The following is a 19,417-nucleotide window of genomic DNA, read 5'->3' on the forward strand; positions in this document are numbered from 1 at the left end:
CTCAGCCAGTGAGCGGGAACCGGTCTGTATGTGGGATCCGAACCCTCGGCGGGAGCGCTGCCGCGCTTCCCAAGCGGCGCACTAGCGCAGTGCGCCACCGGGCCGGCCCCAAAAGGCAGACTTTTAACCATTTATTTTAAAAAATATTTACTGAAAACCTACAAAGTGCCAGCAATGTAGAAACATAGAATATTAAGCTGTATCTCATATATTAAATCTGTATTTATGTTTGAGATAGCTGAAGTTACTGAATTATTAGTATACACAAAATCTATTTAGTTTTACATTACAAGACAATTTCATATTGTTTCAGAGTATCTCCTCAACTTACTTTACAAGCCCTGAGGGAGCGTCTGGGTGAGTTTCTTGGAGAAGATGCTGTTGCAGAAAAATTTTTATTTCTGAAATGCATTGGAAATAATTTAGCTGTGGTAAGTTTTCTTATTTTTTTTCTCTGATTAATAAAAAGCAATCCCTATCAAATTATGATTGTTAAATGCTTATCAACTCAGTTTTTAAACATTCTATGAGATATGTAATCTCAATCACAGTGAAATCAAAATATCACTGAGCACATAGATGAGAAAGATGGATCTCATTGGCATGTTATCAGGCACTAAATTGATGAGGGTTTTTTGCATGTGAATTTCCTTGAGAAAAAAAGGAAGACATTTAAGATGTGATTATATAAGTAATACAATTTTAACCATTTAAATGATAGTTTCTAAAAGTGTTTTAAACAAGTATTTGTGTTCTGGAGAAAAATGGGGTTCTCATTGCTTGGCCACAACTAGACTTGTTTGGTTTGATATGGCTTGAAAATTTCTTTTTTTTTGCTGTCAGCTATTATCTATTGAACACTCCTTATTTGTAGTTTCTATGATTTAGTGGCAAAGATATTCTAAGCAGGGAGTATTCCTAGCTGAAATTCCCAATCTAATGAACCATCAGATCTCAAAGTTTCTGGTCTCTCATAACTACATAAAGTTTATTTCCTGATTTTCCATATTTAAACTCTTTAAAATACAAAATATTCTTATTTCACTCTATTTAACATATTATGTAATTATTATGTGTTTATCTATGTGATTATTTGTTTAACATCTAACTTTACCATTAGATTGTAGATCCTTGTGGGAAGGGGCTTTATTTTATTCAATTGTGTTTTTAACTAGTGCCTAACAAGGTGCTTTGCATTTAGAAGTGTTCGTTGAACAAATTAAATAATGAATTATAATGGAAAAAAAAATAAACATTTCCCCCAAAGTACTACTATAGCCTGCTATGTGGGATTCTTGGGATTAGCAGCTAAATTTGAAATTTTTGTTATTAGGGTTCTATTTAGTGTGCCAGAATATTGATTTACTGATCATTAAGTTTCTTTTCCTCAAACAGTGAAGAAGTTAGCAAGAAATTGGTAAAGGGCCACAAAAAATGATTACATTGTGAAATGTTGAATATGCTAATTATCCTGATTTGAGCATCACATATTGCACACGGGTATTGATATTCAACACTGTACCCCACAGATATGTACAATCAATTATGTTTCAATTAAAAAAAGTGAAGAAAAGGAACAACTCATAATTTTTTGTTCTTTTTCATGATTTGTAAATTTAAAAAATATCAATCACAGAATCCCAGGATGAAAGGGACTTGAAAGACAATTAAGGTCAACTTCTAAAATTCTTCTAATATCTTATTTTCAATAAATATTTATTGATGTTTTTCTATATACAAAACTAGAAAAAAGAATTGCATATGCATCCTGCTCTTAAAGAGTGTTCAGTGTAGTGGTGAAAATAAAATATATAAAATAAATAAATAAAATATCATATTTTGTATATTCAAGAGAAAAATTCATTACTTCCATCAAGAGAAGAAGGGAGGTAGAGAACTTAGAGGAAGAAGCAATATCACTTTGGATCTTGAAAGAGAAATGGTCTTGCAAAGATGAAGGGTGGGAAAAGCTTTGTGAGCAGAGAAAATAGGATGAGCACAAAAGTAGAAAATAGCCAATTAAGAAAGAATAAGTGGTTAATTTTTTTAATGGATCATTGTGTGAAAGGATGTAGTGGGGAACAAGCAATAAAGTAGTTTGTTGAAGGTCTTGAATGCCGTATTAATAGTTTGAATTTTTTTTTGTATTTTGAAGTCTTAGAGTTTTTGAGCAAAAGAGTGACATGATCACAGCCTTTAGTAAAATTAACTGGACCTGAGAAAGATGCATTGAAGTGGGCAGAGACTAGAAGCAGGGATTTCAGGTAGGAGGCTTTTACAGTGGTTCAGGCAAGAGATAAGGAGGGCCTAAGGAGCAGGTTGTCTCTCAGATTTCACCTACTACCATTTTCTCCTTGGTTCTACACTTTAACTGCAAAAAATCTTCTTTTGGTCCTCAAATATGACAAACTCATTTCTGGTTTATGGTCCTTGTACTTGCCTGGAAATCACTTACCCCTGATTTTTGGACAGTTGGCTACTTCTTTTCATAATTCGGCTCAAGTATTATCTTTTCACAAAGGTTTTTCCTGACCACCTGGTTTTTAGATATTCTTTCTTCAAGTTACTCTTTATTATGTCACTGTTTTTTATTTTCATAAAGCACAGATCACAGTCCTAAGTCATGTTTATTTATTTATTTAATATCTGCTCTCCCAAGTAGAATGTAAGCTTCATGAGAGCAGGGATTTTGTCTTATTTGTCATTGTACCCCCACCATATGAAATACTACCTACACATATAGTATGCCCTCAATATTTGTTAATTAAATGAATAATAAATGAGCTCTATGGGTTGAATATATAGGAAATAAAGTTTACAAGATTATACTCTATAGTCACATTACCTGGTTTTGAATAGTAATTTAGAAACTTCCTATTTATACAATCTCGGACAAGTTACTCAACTTCTCTTTGCCTCAATCTCCTTCTCTAAACTATAGATAATATTAGTGCCTATCACATCAAGTTGTGAGGATTAATGAATTAATATGAATAAAACACTTAAAGTAGTACCTGGCACATAGTTCATGGAAGTGATAGCCATAATCATCATCATTATTATTAAATGACATAGAATTTCTCCTATGTTTGATACAATGAATAGAAATAGGATTATATTTTACATTTTCTAGAATCTAGACACAGTTGCTAGCTTTTAAATTTGATTTATATGCCGCAGATACATGCCTTCTGCACTAAAAGTGGAGGTAAAAATAACTGAAAAATTACAAAAGCTTTAATTTTTTCTCATTTATTTATTTCCAGGTGAAGGAAAAGCAAGAATCAGAGCTGAAGCTCAAATCATTTGCTCCTCCATATGTATGTAATGTGACAGTGTAAACTGCTAATTTTTTAACTTATACTGTTTCTTAATTACAAACTAATTTTTTAAATTTCCTATATGTTTTAGGCTCTTCAACCAGAATTATATTTGCTTCCTATAATGGACCATTTAGGAAATGTTTATTCAGCTTCGTCAACAGTTACTTTAGATGGGCGGCAGACTAATGGTGTTGCTGAGGTTGATGGAACAATCCACAGACCACTTAGTGTTACTTTGTCAAAGGAAGAACCTGGAAGAGATCCCGGTGTGTTAAAAAACACTTTGAAAGAGGTTCTTAACAAAAATCAGAAAGAAAGTTATTTTAACTGGAATGAGAAACACAGAGAAGTTTTTTATAATATATTTTAGCAATCAGGTCTGTGGGTAAATTCTGGGAAAACCTAACCTTACAGATATATGCAGTACAACAGGAGAGCTACAATTCAATCTGGGGATTTGAAAAAAGGTTTTGCCAGATGGGAGGAAAAAACAATTTAAGTACTATGTTAAAATAAAAACAAAATCAAAATGGTTACAGCACTTAAATAATCTTTACTTACCAACTTTACCATCTGTACTTCGTTTATGATAAAATTGTTTCAGATAAAATTAAGGCTACAGGGGAGGGGAAAGGAAGACATTACTGCATAAAACTTTGGTATTGTTCAGAGGCCAGAAAGATCTTATCCAGGAACAGTGTTAAATCAAAGCAAAACAATTTTAATGTTGGGGGACATATGTATTTGAAAGAATTTTTAAATCTTTATCTGATTACACTTATCAACTTACTAATAATTTGATTTTTCAAAAGTGGTAGGTAATTAAAAAGTGCTTACATTAATATGAAACATAAATATACAAATAAAGCTGGCTACATTCTAAGAATCAATAGAAAAAAATCTGTTCAACTTTTTTACCATATTACTTAAGGAAATAAACCGTGAAGAAAAAACAGATATACTTTCTAAATGTTTATAAATGAAATGAATCCCCCCAAAACTAATTACACCATCTGCTGTAGCTGCAGAATATACTAATTTTTAACCAATGATATTTCTTGTGTTCAAAATTTATGCTGTACCCAGCGATGTTCGAAATGTAACACTTTCTTTAATCTTAGACACATTTAATATTTACTGTTTATTACTTAATGCCAGTGAGATGCTCAATGAGAGTCTTTCCCTTCTTTATCTGGGCATGTCTCTGCTTTCCAGTCATAATAATCACTTAAAGGCTAAAGGAAAAAAATAGTAAGGAAGCAAAAATTCAGAGTGGAATCCCAATATTCCTGAACAGTACAAGGTCAAGTGGCTAATGAAGTGGGCAATTGCGCTGCATAAAGTTATGAGTAATGTCATGTTTCACACCCTGGGCTACTGGCCAAATTCCCGAACTATGCTACTTGCACAAAACCCCCAAAAAACTTTGGTGGGAGTTTTTAATTCTATGAATTCAGTGCAAGGGTAATTTTTAAATGGTATTAATTTCTTGGTGCTTTATTCCAAAAAAAAATAATAATACTATAAATGAGAGGCCAGTATAAGCTCATTTTTAAAAGTTCTAGAAACATCAGTAAGTATAAAGAAGAAAACAATGATTAACAATAATTCCACCATCCAGAGATAGCTTCTGTTAGTATTTTGGTGTATATTCTTCCAGCTATTTTTCTCAGTTGTTGTATGTAATATGTATTTTTTATTTTTCAAAAAATGAGGGGAGGCTGGTCAGTTAGTTCACTTTGGAGAGAGTGGTGATGGTGACACCAATATCAAGGTTTCAGATCCCCTTACCAGCCAGTCACCAAAACAAAACAAAAAAGATGAAAAACGAGGTCACATACAAACTCTTTTTTTTTTTTTTTTTGTCTTTTTCATGACCGGTAAGGGGATCGCAACCCTTGGTGTGGTGTCACCCGCACCGCGCTCAGCCAGTGAGTGCATCGGCCATTCCTATATAGGATCCGAACCCGCAGTGGGAGTGTCGCTGCGCTCCCAGCGCTGCACTCTCAACTTTGCAGTATCAACTCTGTGATGAATTTGAGAAAAAATATCATTTTATAGATTATCTAACTTTTTCTCCTGGTTCAGGTGGGACCACTCTTTTGGCTTTCTATATCCTAAGCAGAAGCAGAACTACAGTTTTTAAATGTTAATATAGTTAAATTTATCAGCATTTTCTTTTATGGTTAGTATTATTGATGTCTTATTTTAAAATCCCCTTTCTACTGCAAGATCATGAAAAAAGGTCCTGTATTATCTTGCTTTATGGCTTGCCTTAACATCATATGGTATGCAAAGATTTTGTGGTTTGGCTCATTCATCTACTAGGAATTAATTTTTATATGTGGTGTGAGGTAGGAGTCCTTCATTTTTTTTTCCATATGTACACTGCAATTTATTGATGATAGTTGTGCAGTTTCTTAAAATTTTTCATGCTAATTGCCAGATTTCTCTAGTAGTGTGCAAGAATGCAAAATATATGCACTCTAACACTGAAATATTATCAGTCTTTAAAAGTTTTGCCATTTTGGTGGGAAAAATATGCTTTCAACTTTTCCACTTTTAGCAATTTTTTGATTCCTAGTGAGGTTGAACATCTTTTAATATGTTTATCAGGCAGTTATATATCTTTCATGAATTTTTTATTTTTACCCTTTTTCTGTTTTGTGTTTAAGTTTTCATGTCTGAGTTTGATTTGTAAAAGCTTTTTGCATAGTTATAAACACTTTTCCAGTTTGTAGATTAATATAGTTTTTATGTGATCAAAATTGTACACTTTTTCTTTATGGTTTCTGACTTGGATGTCATATTTAGAAAGGGCTTTGCCACTCTTGGTTTTAAAGAAAATATAGGTGAATATTTGATGATGAATGACTTGAATTTTTTATTTTTCACATTTAATTCTTTAAGCTTCCTGAATTTGTTTGATATAAAGAGTGATGCAGTATAGATTTATTTCTTCCAATGTGTATCGATCCAGTTATCCCAGAATATCCATTCATTGCTTCCCTACTGATTTCAGATGACATCTTTACCACACACTAAATTTCTATATGACAACTTTTAGACTCTGCTCTGTTCAATGTATTTATCCTCTGAACAAGTACTGACATGTTTTATTCACTGTAGCTTAATATTTTTTGTATATCTGGCCTGGAAATTTCCCATTCAATATTATTACTCTTTATCGTGAGGCTCAAAATTGATACATTTAATAAAATATGTAAAAATGCTTTTTTATAAGTGTTTACGGATAAAAATCACAAATATAAATAATTTTTTCAATACTCTTGGTTTTAACTTTTATTTGCTGTCTGGTTTATTTGCCATTCTTTTGGAGAGCAATCCAGTTTCTAAATAATTATTTTCATAAACATTGTAAACTCTTTGAGGACAAGGATTTATTGCTACATACTCAACAGTCATGCACAGTGCCTAGAACATAGTGCTGAATAAATGTTTGTTGAAAACTAATAACTATCTTAATATAGCTATATCAATGAGTCAATAGTGTATAATGATCACCTACTATGTTCTTAGGTAATAACTATAGTAGTTCAAAAATGATAACATGCTATTCCTTCTGAAATATGTGACAACTTAGAGAATAAATTTATGATATTGAAGTTTGAGGAGAATGTAGGTAATATGCTTTTAAGTAATTCCAGATGTTTTTATGTAATGTTTATATTATTAAATATTTTTGAATTGTACATCTTGCTGTTCTTTTATTTTACTCTCAGAAATTTTTATGAATGAGCCAGTTTTTAATAACAAACAGCAGAGTCAACATCTTTATACTTGACCAAATGATATTGACCAAATAATACTATTTGGGATTTTTCCAACTATATAGTATATTTTGGCTCATTGGTAACAACATTTTACTTGAGTTTATAGTATATGTGTTTAATGCTATAATAAGAAACTTTATCTGCATTACTTTGTAGTTAACAAGAAGGAATTCATTTGAGAATTTTTCCAACTATATAGTATATTTTGGCTCATTGGTAACAACATTTTACTTGAGTTTATAGTATATGTGTTTATGCTATAATAAGAAACTTTATCTGCATTACTTTGTAGTTAACAAGAAGGAATTCATTTGAAAATACCTTGTTAGTCTATTTTGTGCAGATTAGCAGATCTGTGATCATTTTCTATTTTATGACCTACCCAATTCATTCTCCCTATTCGTTCTTATTTTACTCTATTCATTCTCCTTTCAAATCTGAGTCATCCCCTCTTTGGAAAACTATGACTGGTGATAATATGCACAGTTTATGTTTTTCAAATAATTTTAAAAGGGAGAAAAGGAGTATTGCTTTACCCATTTTTACATATTTTACATATTGTTATCTTCTGTTCTTTCCCATGGGTCTGTGCTACACATCTCTACATTTATGACATGCCTCAACTTTAACCCATTTAATTCCTGACTCTATCATTGCCCCAACTCAGTACACTTCCTTGGCTTTTCTTTGGTTTCATCATTCTTCCATCTCAGACTTTAAGATTTGAAATTATTATTATTGCAGAATTAATAGATTCTTAGGGTTAAGGAACCTTAGAAACCATCTTGTCTAGCCTCCTTCCTTGCTTATGGTCTCTTATAGTGCTGTCAGCATCATTCTTCTTGTTACAAATTGGATTATTTATCTCCTTGCTTTAAAAAGACTCATTGATCACTACTTGAAATCTGAGCTCCTTGAGATGACTTAGAGAACCCTTCATACTATAATCTAAGGTTGCAGCATTTGGCCATGTAGATTGTTCATCTACCTACAGAAGGCTTCCTTCATGTAGATCATGATATAAATGGAGCTTTCAGGATTTACTTAATGTGGTAGTTGGTTCAATAAATTTTTGCTATTATTAATAATAATACTATTATTACAATATGGGGGTAGAGAGGGGAGAGAGAAGTACCATGAACTGGTACTTCTGAAGAGGTAGGCAGGGACTTAGGCTGTAAGAGCCTTGCTTGCAAAGCTAAGGAATTTAGCAGGCACTGGGAAGCCATCTGAAGTTTTTAACAGGAGTGGCATGATTAAGATTTCAGCTCTAGAAAAACAAGTTAGGTGACAATGTGGAAAACAGACTTAGGTAATAAAGACCTGAAATAGGAAAATGGCAGTGGGATAGAGATCAGAACTCGAAGTAAAGAGATTTCTAAGGATTGGACAAAGTGCTAGGTACTTTACAGGTACTATGCCACTTTAGAGATAAGGAAACTGAAGTTAGAGAAATAACTTACCTGAAGTCATACCTCCTGTGTCAATGCCTGAACTCTAGCTCTTGTATGTTTGACTAAAGCCTATGCTTTACAACACTGTGCTAGAGTCATGCTGAACTTTTCGCTGTTGATAAAAATGCTATGTACATTATTAGTGCTCTGCACCTTGCACACACTATTTTCTTTGCTTAAATTCCTCTTACTGTCTTCTTTGAACTTAGTTTCATGGTTATCACTCCCTTTTCTGTGAATCTATGATATTTTATATGTTTATCTATTATAGTTCTCAAAACATTGTATTATGATTTTTTTATTTTTATTTTTTGGCAACTGACTGGTACAGGGATCTGAACCCTTGACCTTGGTGTTATAACACTGTGTTCTAACCAACAGAGAAAACGACCAGCACTGTATTACGATTTTTTCAAAAGTAAATAGGCCTGCTTTCTTTTTGTTATTAAGTTGTACCATTATTACATGGTGTGGTACACTATGCTTCTAAGATGTTACTAGGAATAACAGTTACATGTCCTACATCCCTATCAAAATGTAACTTGGAATCTGCTGTTTTGCACTGTTCTTTTTTTGATTAGATAGGGGGTGTGGTATTTTACTACTAGTGTTTAAATTGCTGTTATATCTAATATTTGTTCATTTTGCATTAAATAGATCTTATAGAAAATCCCTGTTTGTTGTCCTTAAATGACTATTCTGATGCTAGCTGGGACATAAATGGTAGCAGCCAAACTTAAATTAAACCAGTATGGGCTTCAGGTTGCAAGATATTGTGGCAGTGTTTTTAAAATGACTTTTCAAATATTAATTTAACTCATTTTATTTTTTCTTAAAAAAAGAAAAAAAGGAAAAAAAAAATCTGTGTTAGCACTGCCAGGTTCCTGGATCTTTTGTTCTTATAGATTATGTAGAACATCACTGTTAATGTTTTAAAGATAGTGTAATTTTTCTATATGGAGAAATTCTGTTAAAATGAAGGAAGATTTTATAAATGAAAATATATGTGAAATAACAAATGATATTTTGTGCTCTGTATTTATACCAGTATTTTCCAGAGAAGGTTCTTCAGAGCACTATTTCAGAAGATGCTTTGGCAAAAGGTTTCTGAAGACAGTCAACTTTGAATAAAACCTAACTTACCCCCTCTTGCAGATTCATGTTGTATATAGAGACAGAAATCCTGCAGTAGGAGTTTATATGTGTGTGTATGTACATATGTATATGTGTATGTAGGGGGGTATGTTCCTGTTTAGTGTTGCTTAATTCAGTGTTTTCCAAACTAAATTGACCAAAGAATTTTCTTTTCATCTAAGCTAATATTTCCTGAAATTCACTTTGGAAACTGTTGCCTTATATCTGGGATAGTAAAGTTAATGGGGATTCTGAACATAGGACAAAATTATAATATATGCATATAAAAACAAAAGTTTATTTTAGTATTTTCTTAATATTCTAAACTTTATTTGCCATGGGTGAACATCAACATAAGCTGGGGGAAAAGCCACTCCAAAAGAAAACCAGGCTGTAAAAAATCAAATTGGAAATTCTGAGTTGCCAAGATCACTGGAAGATTCAAATACTGATTATTTTAGCAACAAAAAAAGGTAATTAGTATAGATGCTGATTTCACATGTCATAATCTAAACTAAAAAAGAGTGAGATATCCAGAGTACTATAATAAGGACTTTTAATTAGAACAAAGATATGAGTGAAATTAATAATATTTTTAATTCAAATTACTTTAAGTCTGATCTTTACTGTTACATACTAACATTCCTCTCCGTTATAGTAAGGGATAATTTCTTATTTAAAATTTATTTCTATTATATCTTTTTGTCATTAGGAGCAACCTGATGATAGAAAAATGTCTTTGTTTTCCTTTATTAGAACTAATTTTTCTGCCTTTCTTAGATTCTTGGTTATAGATAAACTAATCACTATTCTTGAGTTTCACATTGGTATCACTTCATTCAAAATTATAATACTTAGACAACAGTTTTGCATACAGTCTTTTGAAATTAAGACAAGGATTTTTATAAGCAATTATTCACAAAAGAACTATAAACAAAATATGTTTCTAAAATTTCCCATTATTTTACATTGCTGTAGACATTAGACTATGATTTGAATTTAGCTATAATATAATATGATTTATTACTCATACTAAATGTAGTTTATGTTGATCATTAATGAGTTTAAAAGAAATGATAAGGGTCTCAAGCTGACTTTTAAAAATTTTAATGTTATAGTTGTGTTTACAGAACATCAAATAAAATATTTAAAATATGAAAAGCTAATATTCATGGAATCATATTTTAATATCACTTTCAAATCTGTCATTCCCTTTAAGTCAGTTCCTTTGGAAAAGTGGAGATGATATGACTCTCAGTATAAGACAGAACCATCAGGTATGATTTTAAAATTTTTGTTTAAATATGGTATTGCAACATAATATTTATATTAAAATTAAAATAAAGGGCTGCCAGTTACCTCAGTTGGGTAGAGCACAGTGTTATAATATCAAGATCAAGGGTTCAGATCCCAGTACCGGCCAGCCACCCCCTCAAAAAGAATTGAAAGGAAAATGCAGATTAAAATGTCTAAGTTTTCTGGAATTATACTTCTAATATCACTATTGTTAATGATAGTCCAATTTTTGTTTCTGCATTTGTGAGTGAGCAAACAATATGCCTGAATGAAATGCGGTGAGGGGAGAAGTTAGCTACCAACACCTTTTTGGATTATCTTCTCAAATTTTATTACTAGTTTTAAGGTACACCAACCTTCATTTAACTGGCAGCCTTAATAGCTAATTTATAATTTCATACATTTATACCTGTACTTGATTAACTCAGCTCTTCAGAAGAGACATCTATAGCGTGTCGAGTGGTTAATTATTTGCTACCAGTTACTAGTTACTGGCTGTATGACCTTGGATATACTACCTAATCTGAATAACAATGGTTTAAAGGAATTAATGAACACTCTTCAAATCACCAGTTTATTCTCAAGAAATGATGGGGAGTCTGGGAGATTTTTGCAAGTATTTATTGGATGTATTTAGGACATTCTTAAGATGATAACAATACCAGTTTTGATAATAGCTAACAATGAGTACCAACTATCAGGCACTATTCTAAGTATTTTAAACATATTGACTCATTTAATCCCCTGTGAAGGGAAAAAAACCCTATGAAGTAGGTTATGGTTTTACCATCTCCCTTTTACAAAGGAGGAAACTGAGGCACAGTAAGTTTCAATGGGTTGCCCAGGTTGTACATGTAACTTGTAAATACTGAAGCTGGGATTAGATCCTAAGAGTTTTAAACTGGCTCTAGAGTTCATACTCTTAACCACTATAATAACTACCTATCTAAATAATAATAATGATATAGCAACAACCAGTTAGGTAGCATTTATTGAGCCAATCACTGTTCTAAGTGCTTTATGTTAACTCATTTAATTTAACAACTCTTTGAAGAGGGCGAGAAGGTACTGTTATCCCCATTTTCAGATAAGGACACTAAAACACAGAAGGTTACATTAACTTTTCCATGGTTACAAGTTTATACTCATTTGTCAAAACCCTCTCAAAAACCCAAACCACAAATCTCAAATGAGTCTTTAATTCTGCCGACAAGTATACTATATTTTCCTAATCCATTACTACTTGTCTAAACAACTCTGTCTTACCTTCTCTTCAAATCATCATACTTCCTTTCTCTTGCATTTTCTGTGATAATTTTTCTTTGTGAAAATAGAGGCAATTTGAAGAGAGCCACCACATCACAAAGTTTCATGTACAGAGTGAGGTTGGGATTAAGGTTTAGTTTTTTCATCAGATATCCAGTTGTTCCCAAACCATTTGTTGAGACTTTATTTTTCCCATCAACTAATTCTAGGTCTAGGACAATTTCTGGCTTCCCCCTTTTGCTCAATGATCTTTTATCCTTATGCCAATACTATACAATCTGCATTACTAAGGCTTTGTATTAGTAGTTCTCATTATATAGTGTAAGACTTCCAACTTTATTCTTTTTAAGATTGTTTCGCTATTCTAGATTCTTTGTGTTTTCATATAAATTTTAGAATCAGCTTATCAGTTTCTTACCAAAAGACCACTTGGAATTTTTATTGGAACCACCTTGAATCTGTCCATCAATTTGGGAGGAGAATTGATAACCTAACTGTATTGAGTCTTCCAGTCCATGAACATTATATAGACCTCCATTTATTTAGGTCATTAGTTTCTTCTCTCAGCAACGTTTGTGGTTTTGGTATAATGCTTGTACACATCTTTTGTTACATTTATTTCTAGGTATTTGGTATTTCGAAGCTTCTATAAATGTTATTTAAAATTTTTATTTTCTAATTGCTGCTAATTTTTAGAAATATAATGAGTTATTTTTGATTTTAAAAAATAAAAGTTTTATTTAGGTATACCTCACATGCCATACAATTCACCCATTTAAAATATACAATTCAATGGTTTTAGTATATTCGCAGTTGTGCAACCATCATCACTGTCAGTTTTAGAACATTTTTATCAATGAAAATAAAAGAAAACCAAGAAAGAAACCCCGTACGCATTAGCAGTCACTCCCCATTTTCCTTCATCCTCCACTTCAGGCAAATAATAATCTACTTCCTGTCTCTATACATTTACTTGTTCTGAACAAGAAATATAATTGATTTTTATACATTGAACTTGTCTCTTGAGATTTTGCTAAATTCCATTAAGTTCTATTACATATTTTTGTAGATTCTTTAGGACTTTCTACATACACAATCATGTTATCTGTAAATAACAGTTTTACTCTTTCTTTTTTTTTTTTATGAATTAAGTATTTTTTTTTTCCTTCAGCTTTCTGAGTGTGAGAAGCGATAATGGCAGTAACAATGGCTTCTTGCTTTCAGCATAATTCTAGTGATAGCCTCAAAGATAGTAACTTTGCTAATAGAAAAGTCATTAATTACAGGAGACTATGCCTAGAACCTGTTCCATTGGTCTTTCTGATATATTTAATTTCCTGTATTAAATTCCTTCCTTCTTAAACGTGCACTGAAGTGATAGCCTCAAAGATAGTAACTTTGCTAATAGAAAAGTCATTAATTACAGGAGACTATGCCTAGAACCTGTTCCTTTGGTCTTTCTGATATATTTAATTTCCTGTATTAAATTCCTTCCTTCTTAAACGTGCACTGAACTGATTCACTATCTGGTACAGAAAGTAAGGTATGGGCAACAAACTCTTAAAAATGAGAATCTCAGACTGATTATTGCAAACACTTGGCAATATTTTGCTAATTTATGCCAGTAGAAACTTAGAGGAATATTATTGGGATAGATTCAGACCAGGAATGAAGGAATATAACTTTAGATTGGTTCAAGTTTAATTATATGGATACATTTATCAGAGATTCTGGATTTAATGTGCTAATTCAAGCAGTTGCAAGTGGTAAAAACAGTTTGCTAAATTGACAAAACAGGTTGAAAGCACTCTGGACTATGCAAAGGTACTTCAAAAAGTTTGTGGAAAAATAGAATTGAAATATAATATTAACTTTTTGAAGTACCCTCATATGGTGGCTTATACTAAGTAAATTTAGAATGCTAGAAATTTCTTGTTTAAAAAGTAGAGCAAGAAACCCAAAGATGTTGGGAGATAAAATATTGAAAGGATTCATCCTATCCCCTTTAACCAAGCATTGAAGAATATATTGGAATGCCCGGCATTCTTGAAAAAGCATATAGTGGCTGTTTTATGTGGCCTGGAATGAAGATGGGAAGGTATTTCTTGATTAGCTTAGAGAAGACAGGAACCCAGAGTGGCAGAAGGCAATTTACAGCATTTTACTATATACTAGCAGGACCCCCCTTATCTACAGTTTTGCTTTCTGAGGTTCCAGTTACCCATGGTCAACTTCAGTCCAGCAATAGTAAATGGAAAATTCCAGGAACAAACAATGAATAAGTTAATTGTGCACCGTTCTGAGTAACATGATGAAATCTCCTGTCATCCTTCTCTGTGCCATCCAGGACATGAATCACCCCTTTGTCCAGCATATCCATGCTGTATATGCTACCTGCCCTTTAGTCACTTGGCAGCCAGCTCAGTTATCAGATTGACTGTCATGATATTGCAGTGCTTGGGTTCAAGTAATCCCCTTATTTTACTTAATAATGGCCCCAAAGCACAAGAGTAGTGATACTGCAATTGTTATGCCAAAGAGAAGCCGTAAAGTGCTTCCTTTAAGTGAAAAGGTGAAGAAGTTCTTAATAAGGAAAGAAAAAAAATTGTTTGCTTAGGTTGCTAAGATATATGGTAAGAATGAATCTTCTATCTGTGAAATTGTGGAGAAGGAAAAAAAGCTTTTGCTATTCTTGTTGCGACTTTTGCTATTCTTGCTGCGGCGTCTCATTCAAAAGTTATGGCCACAGTGCATGATAAGTGTCTAGAATTGCTGAAATGCCTATTTATAACTTAATTAAATGATTCCAAATTGGCTTTTGCTATTCTTGTTGCGGCGTCTCATTCAAAAGTTATGGCCACAGTGAATGATAAGTGTCTAGAATTGCTGAAATGCCTATTTATAACTTAATTAAATGATTCCAAATTGTGTTCCAAAATGATTGTAGAAATTTACACTACCACTAGGAATCCAAGAGATTTCCTGTTGGTCTGCACTGTCAGTAACACATGCTGTCTTCTTACTTTAAAATGTTTGGCAATCTGATGGGTGTTTAATGTTATTTCACTGTGTTTTGAATTTTAATTTCTCTCATTACCCATAAAGTTAATCATGTTTTATATTTTATAGACCCCAATTTGATAACCCCTTGGGGGGGAGGGCGGGAATTACCTGTTCAAGTATTTCTATTGGGTTGTCTTCCATTTATTTCTGATTAGAAAGAGTTTTTAATATACTGTGGAAAAGATAGTCTCATATTTTCCCTAGTTTATGGCTTGTCTGTGGTCTGCCTTGCTGAATACATTGTGTAAGTATTACATATTATTGAACTGAGAATGGTGTGTTAGAGTGTGCTTTTATTCATGTGTTACTATTTATCCTTGCGTCTCCTATGGTTTCTGCTTTATGTAGGTTTTCTATGTGTTATTTGGCACAGAGTTGTTTTTATGTAAATATTATATTTTCATTACAAAGTGTCCTTCTTTGACTCATTTTAGTGCATTTTTGGCCTGAATTCTTCCTTATTGTATCAAGATACTCTGCCTTCTTTTTGTTTGCATTTATCTGGTATACACCCATTCCCCACCCCCTCCTTTTGTTTAGCCTTTCTGAAATGCTTTATTTTAGGTATATGTCTTATGTACAGAGTAGAGTTGGGTTTTGCTTTGCGAGCCAGTCTGAAATCTTTTTTATTTAGTAAATGAGTTATGTCTATGTACATAATTGATAGGATCGATATGTTTAGTCTAAGATTTGCCATGTTATTTAGTTACAGTTACGGGATGTCTTTGACTATGTGATTTATTCGTTTCTTTTTGTCTTTGAGGTATTTAGGAAGGTTAGTATTTTTGTTCTAGTGTTTACCTTTATAGTAATACATTTATACTAGTATTCTTGGTTCCTCTTTTTTCCTTTTTTAAAAAAATTTATGCTTCTGCTTTTGGTTTGTTAACTCTAAAATTATCCTGTGACTCCTACTTTTTATAATCAGAAAACTTGCTCTACTTTCACCATTTTTCCTCCCTTATCCTCTCATTTATTTTTAGTTGTGTTATTTCTCCTTTGTCAAATAATGTAACATTTTTGTTACTATTCTTCCTAGTCTTATCCCTTCACCTTTGTTTTAGTCTCAGATCCATAATTATATGAGGGTACTGCAAAGTTAGTAGAAAAACAGAATACAAATCTTTCCATGAACTTTTGGAAGTATCCTCATACATGTTCAACACTTAAATGCCACTTCTTTTGCAGAAATTTTCAGTTATCTCTTGGTTGGATGAAGCTCAACTCATGGTAGGAAAAGCTCCCAAGTATAATATTCCCTTAGTTCTTACACATTTAAAACTTTCTCTATAGCAGTAATGGGCAAACTATGGCCTGCAAGCCTGTCTAGGAAAGCCTGTGAGCTGAGTATTTTTTTATATTTTCAAAGAGTTGTAAACAAGAAAAAAAAAGAATATTTAACAGAGACCATATGTGTCCCATACATATTGTTGAGCTACGCTAAGGCCTGGAATCCTGTCGACATAGCCAATTGTAGTGCTCTTAATCCTGTTTGTGACACCAATTGTCTAGCTACACGACCACGCTAGTTGTCGGGCTCTTTTATATGCTGGTAATCCTGCACAACTGGGCCAATTGCCGAGCTAGGGCAGGGTCTGGTGCTCCCAGACCCCTCAAGTCCATTGTCCAGACTGGGTCACAAACCCTTCATACACCAGGCTGGGTCACCAGACCCCTTCACGCAGGTCTATGAGCTAGGTAACAGCAGACACCCGCCTGTCTGCTTCACTAAAACTTTCTTTCTTTCTCTCACTCTCTCTCTTCTCTCTAGAAGAACATAAGAATAGCAACAAAACTAAAAAGATACATTGGCGCACATACACACTAACTCCACACACACACACAATTTGCTTACAAAGGATGCTGAACCATACCCAACTGGACCTGAGGCGAGGGCCCTGACCAAACTATTCTATTTTCCCAACATATATTTATTTACTCTACAGACCTTTACAGAAAAAGCTGGCTAATTCCTGCTCTAGAGGCTTGATACTTGAAGGATAGCTTGATTGGCTTTAAAATTCTTGGCTTATTTCCATTGATATTCTTTAAAATGTTGCTCTATTGATGTCTTGCTTTTTATGAGTATGTTACTAAAGTGTGATGCCAACTTGGTTTTCTTTTCTTTGTTAACTGACATATATTTTTGCCTGGAAGGTCAGAGGATTCCTTTAATGTGTAATAATAGTTTTAAAAGGCTATACCTCAGTTGAGAATTCTAGGTCAGTTTTTCTAGGTACTCTGTGGGGCTCTTTCGGTATAAAAATCAAGACTTCTTTTATTACAAGAATGTTTTCTAAAATTAAAATTTTAAATAGTAGATCTGTTCCATTGTTTTGTTTTTCCTTTTTCAGGGACCACAATTAGTCTTATCTTAGATTTTCTTTACCTTTTATATCCACCACTTTCAGTTGTATTTTACTGTTTTATTTAAGTTTTTCTTGGCTCCTTTTATTTCTGTTCTTTATTATCCTTACTGTATTTTTGGTCATCTCTATTCTCCCTTGGACACCTGCTAATTTATTCATTTCTGAGACTGATTTTCCTCTTAATTTCTTTCTTGAGTTTGGCCAACTTCCATTTCATATCTTCCTGTTGTTTTTCCATTTTTATTCTGAGTTTTAAAATTTCTGTTCTATGTTGTTCATTGATATCCATGAAGACTTGCGTAATTATATTTATTCCATGTTGAGAGTATTGTAATGTTTTTCTCTACTTCGTGGTGGTTCTTGTTTTGATTTTAGCTCTCAGTTTTGAGGTTTTCTAAATAAGTAGCTACCTGGATGGTAGATTATTTGTAGATTTTGTTGATGTTCATTTGTGTTGGGTTTTTCTGTACCAGTAATAACAGGTGTTCCTATAAAGGAACAGGGAGTGGTGTTTGGGTGGCTTATTCTGTTTCTTAAATCAGGAGCACCCTCTTCTGTTGCTATAATGAAATACAGTTATTTATTCTTTTTGTTCTCTTTTTTAAAATAAATGGGGCCTTTGGAGGAAGGGATTTGTTTTCTTTGGATATTTTTCTACTAACTTAATTCAATGGAGCTGTTATCTTGGCCATTTTCTTCTTTTCTCTTGCCAAACTAGCCCTTAAGGGACACCTCTCCCTTCCAAAGCATTTTCCTCTCTCCCAGAAGCTATGTCTTCCTGTGATTACTCCCTCTGGCTGTCTACATTTTTTCAAGACTTTTCTTTTGGATCCCTCCTCGATAGTCCTTTGATCTATCTGCCAGGTCTTCTTGCTGTCAGTATTTCTCCACTCTAGGTGGGGTCCTTTCCTTCCAAACTAAAACCTTGTTTGATCTTTCTATGTTATCTATGCGTACGTAGAGCCCCCTCTGATACATAGTCCACATCTGACTCTGCTCAGATGTGGGCTCCTGACTTCACTCTGGTCTAGAGTCTTTATTTGCACACTTACATGTAAATTAAAGGATTCTGTGTCCTAGTTATGCTGTAGGCCTACATTATGGGTGATTTTATTTGCCTTTTTTTTATGGTAGTTGGGAGGATGTGTGGAGAGATTCTAATTTAGGTGGTTGCCATTATGTTGTGGAAACTACATCTTAGTAAAATAAAATAGAAAAATAATAGTAAACAAAATAGGAATAAGAACTTAATGAAGATAAAAGTAGAAACTAATGAATTACAGAAGTAAAAACTCTAGCAGAATTGAAAACAATTCTATAAAGTGATAGTGGAGAAACATCACCATGGTAAGGCTTGAGGTAGTTTATCAAAAAAGGGTAGAAACACAAAAACTAGGAAAGATAAAGGCAATATAAACACAAACAATGAGGAGAGAAGACATGAGAATAAAAACTCTATGCTAAAATTTTGAAAATGTCATATAATCACCAATTTTCTAAACAAATATAAAAATTGACTCAAGATGAAAAAAAATCAATACCCATCAAAGAAAATTTAAAAAGTTATCATAACAAGTAACTGAGACCAGAAATCTTGGAAGAAAATCATGTTTGGAAAGAAAATGGGTCTTTTTGTTTTTTTAATTTTAACTTTGAAGTGCCTGTGTATAATGTCCAAATAATAGTGGAGTGGAGAGACTGGATGCAGCATGAGAAAG

At 32.9% G+C, this 19,417-nt stretch overlaps 1 protein-coding gene across 1 annotated transcript in view; it reads left to right on the plus strand.

Moving 5' to 3' along the window:
• The window catches only part of SPATA1 (spermatogenesis associated 1), a 40,225-nt gene that overhangs the window by 8,047 nt on the left and 12,761 nt on the right, over positions 1 to 19,417 (plus strand). The window contains 5 exon segments of the mRNA XM_008571629.1: positions 314 to 431; positions 3,267 to 3,320; positions 3,412 to 3,640; positions 10,064 to 10,178; positions 10,925 to 10,982. Of these exon segments, the coding sequence (XP_008569851.1) occupies positions 314 to 431; positions 3,267 to 3,320; positions 3,412 to 3,640; positions 10,064 to 10,178; positions 10,925 to 10,982 (574 nt within the window).

The sequence above is a fragment of the Galeopterus variegatus genome, unplaced genomic scaffold (genome assembly GCF_000696425.1).
Source record: "Galeopterus variegatus unplaced genomic scaffold, G_variegatus-3.0.2 Scaffold707, whole genome shotgun sequence".
NCBI classification, from domain to species: domain Eukaryota; kingdom Metazoa; phylum Chordata; class Mammalia; order Dermoptera; family Cynocephalidae; genus Galeopterus; species Galeopterus variegatus.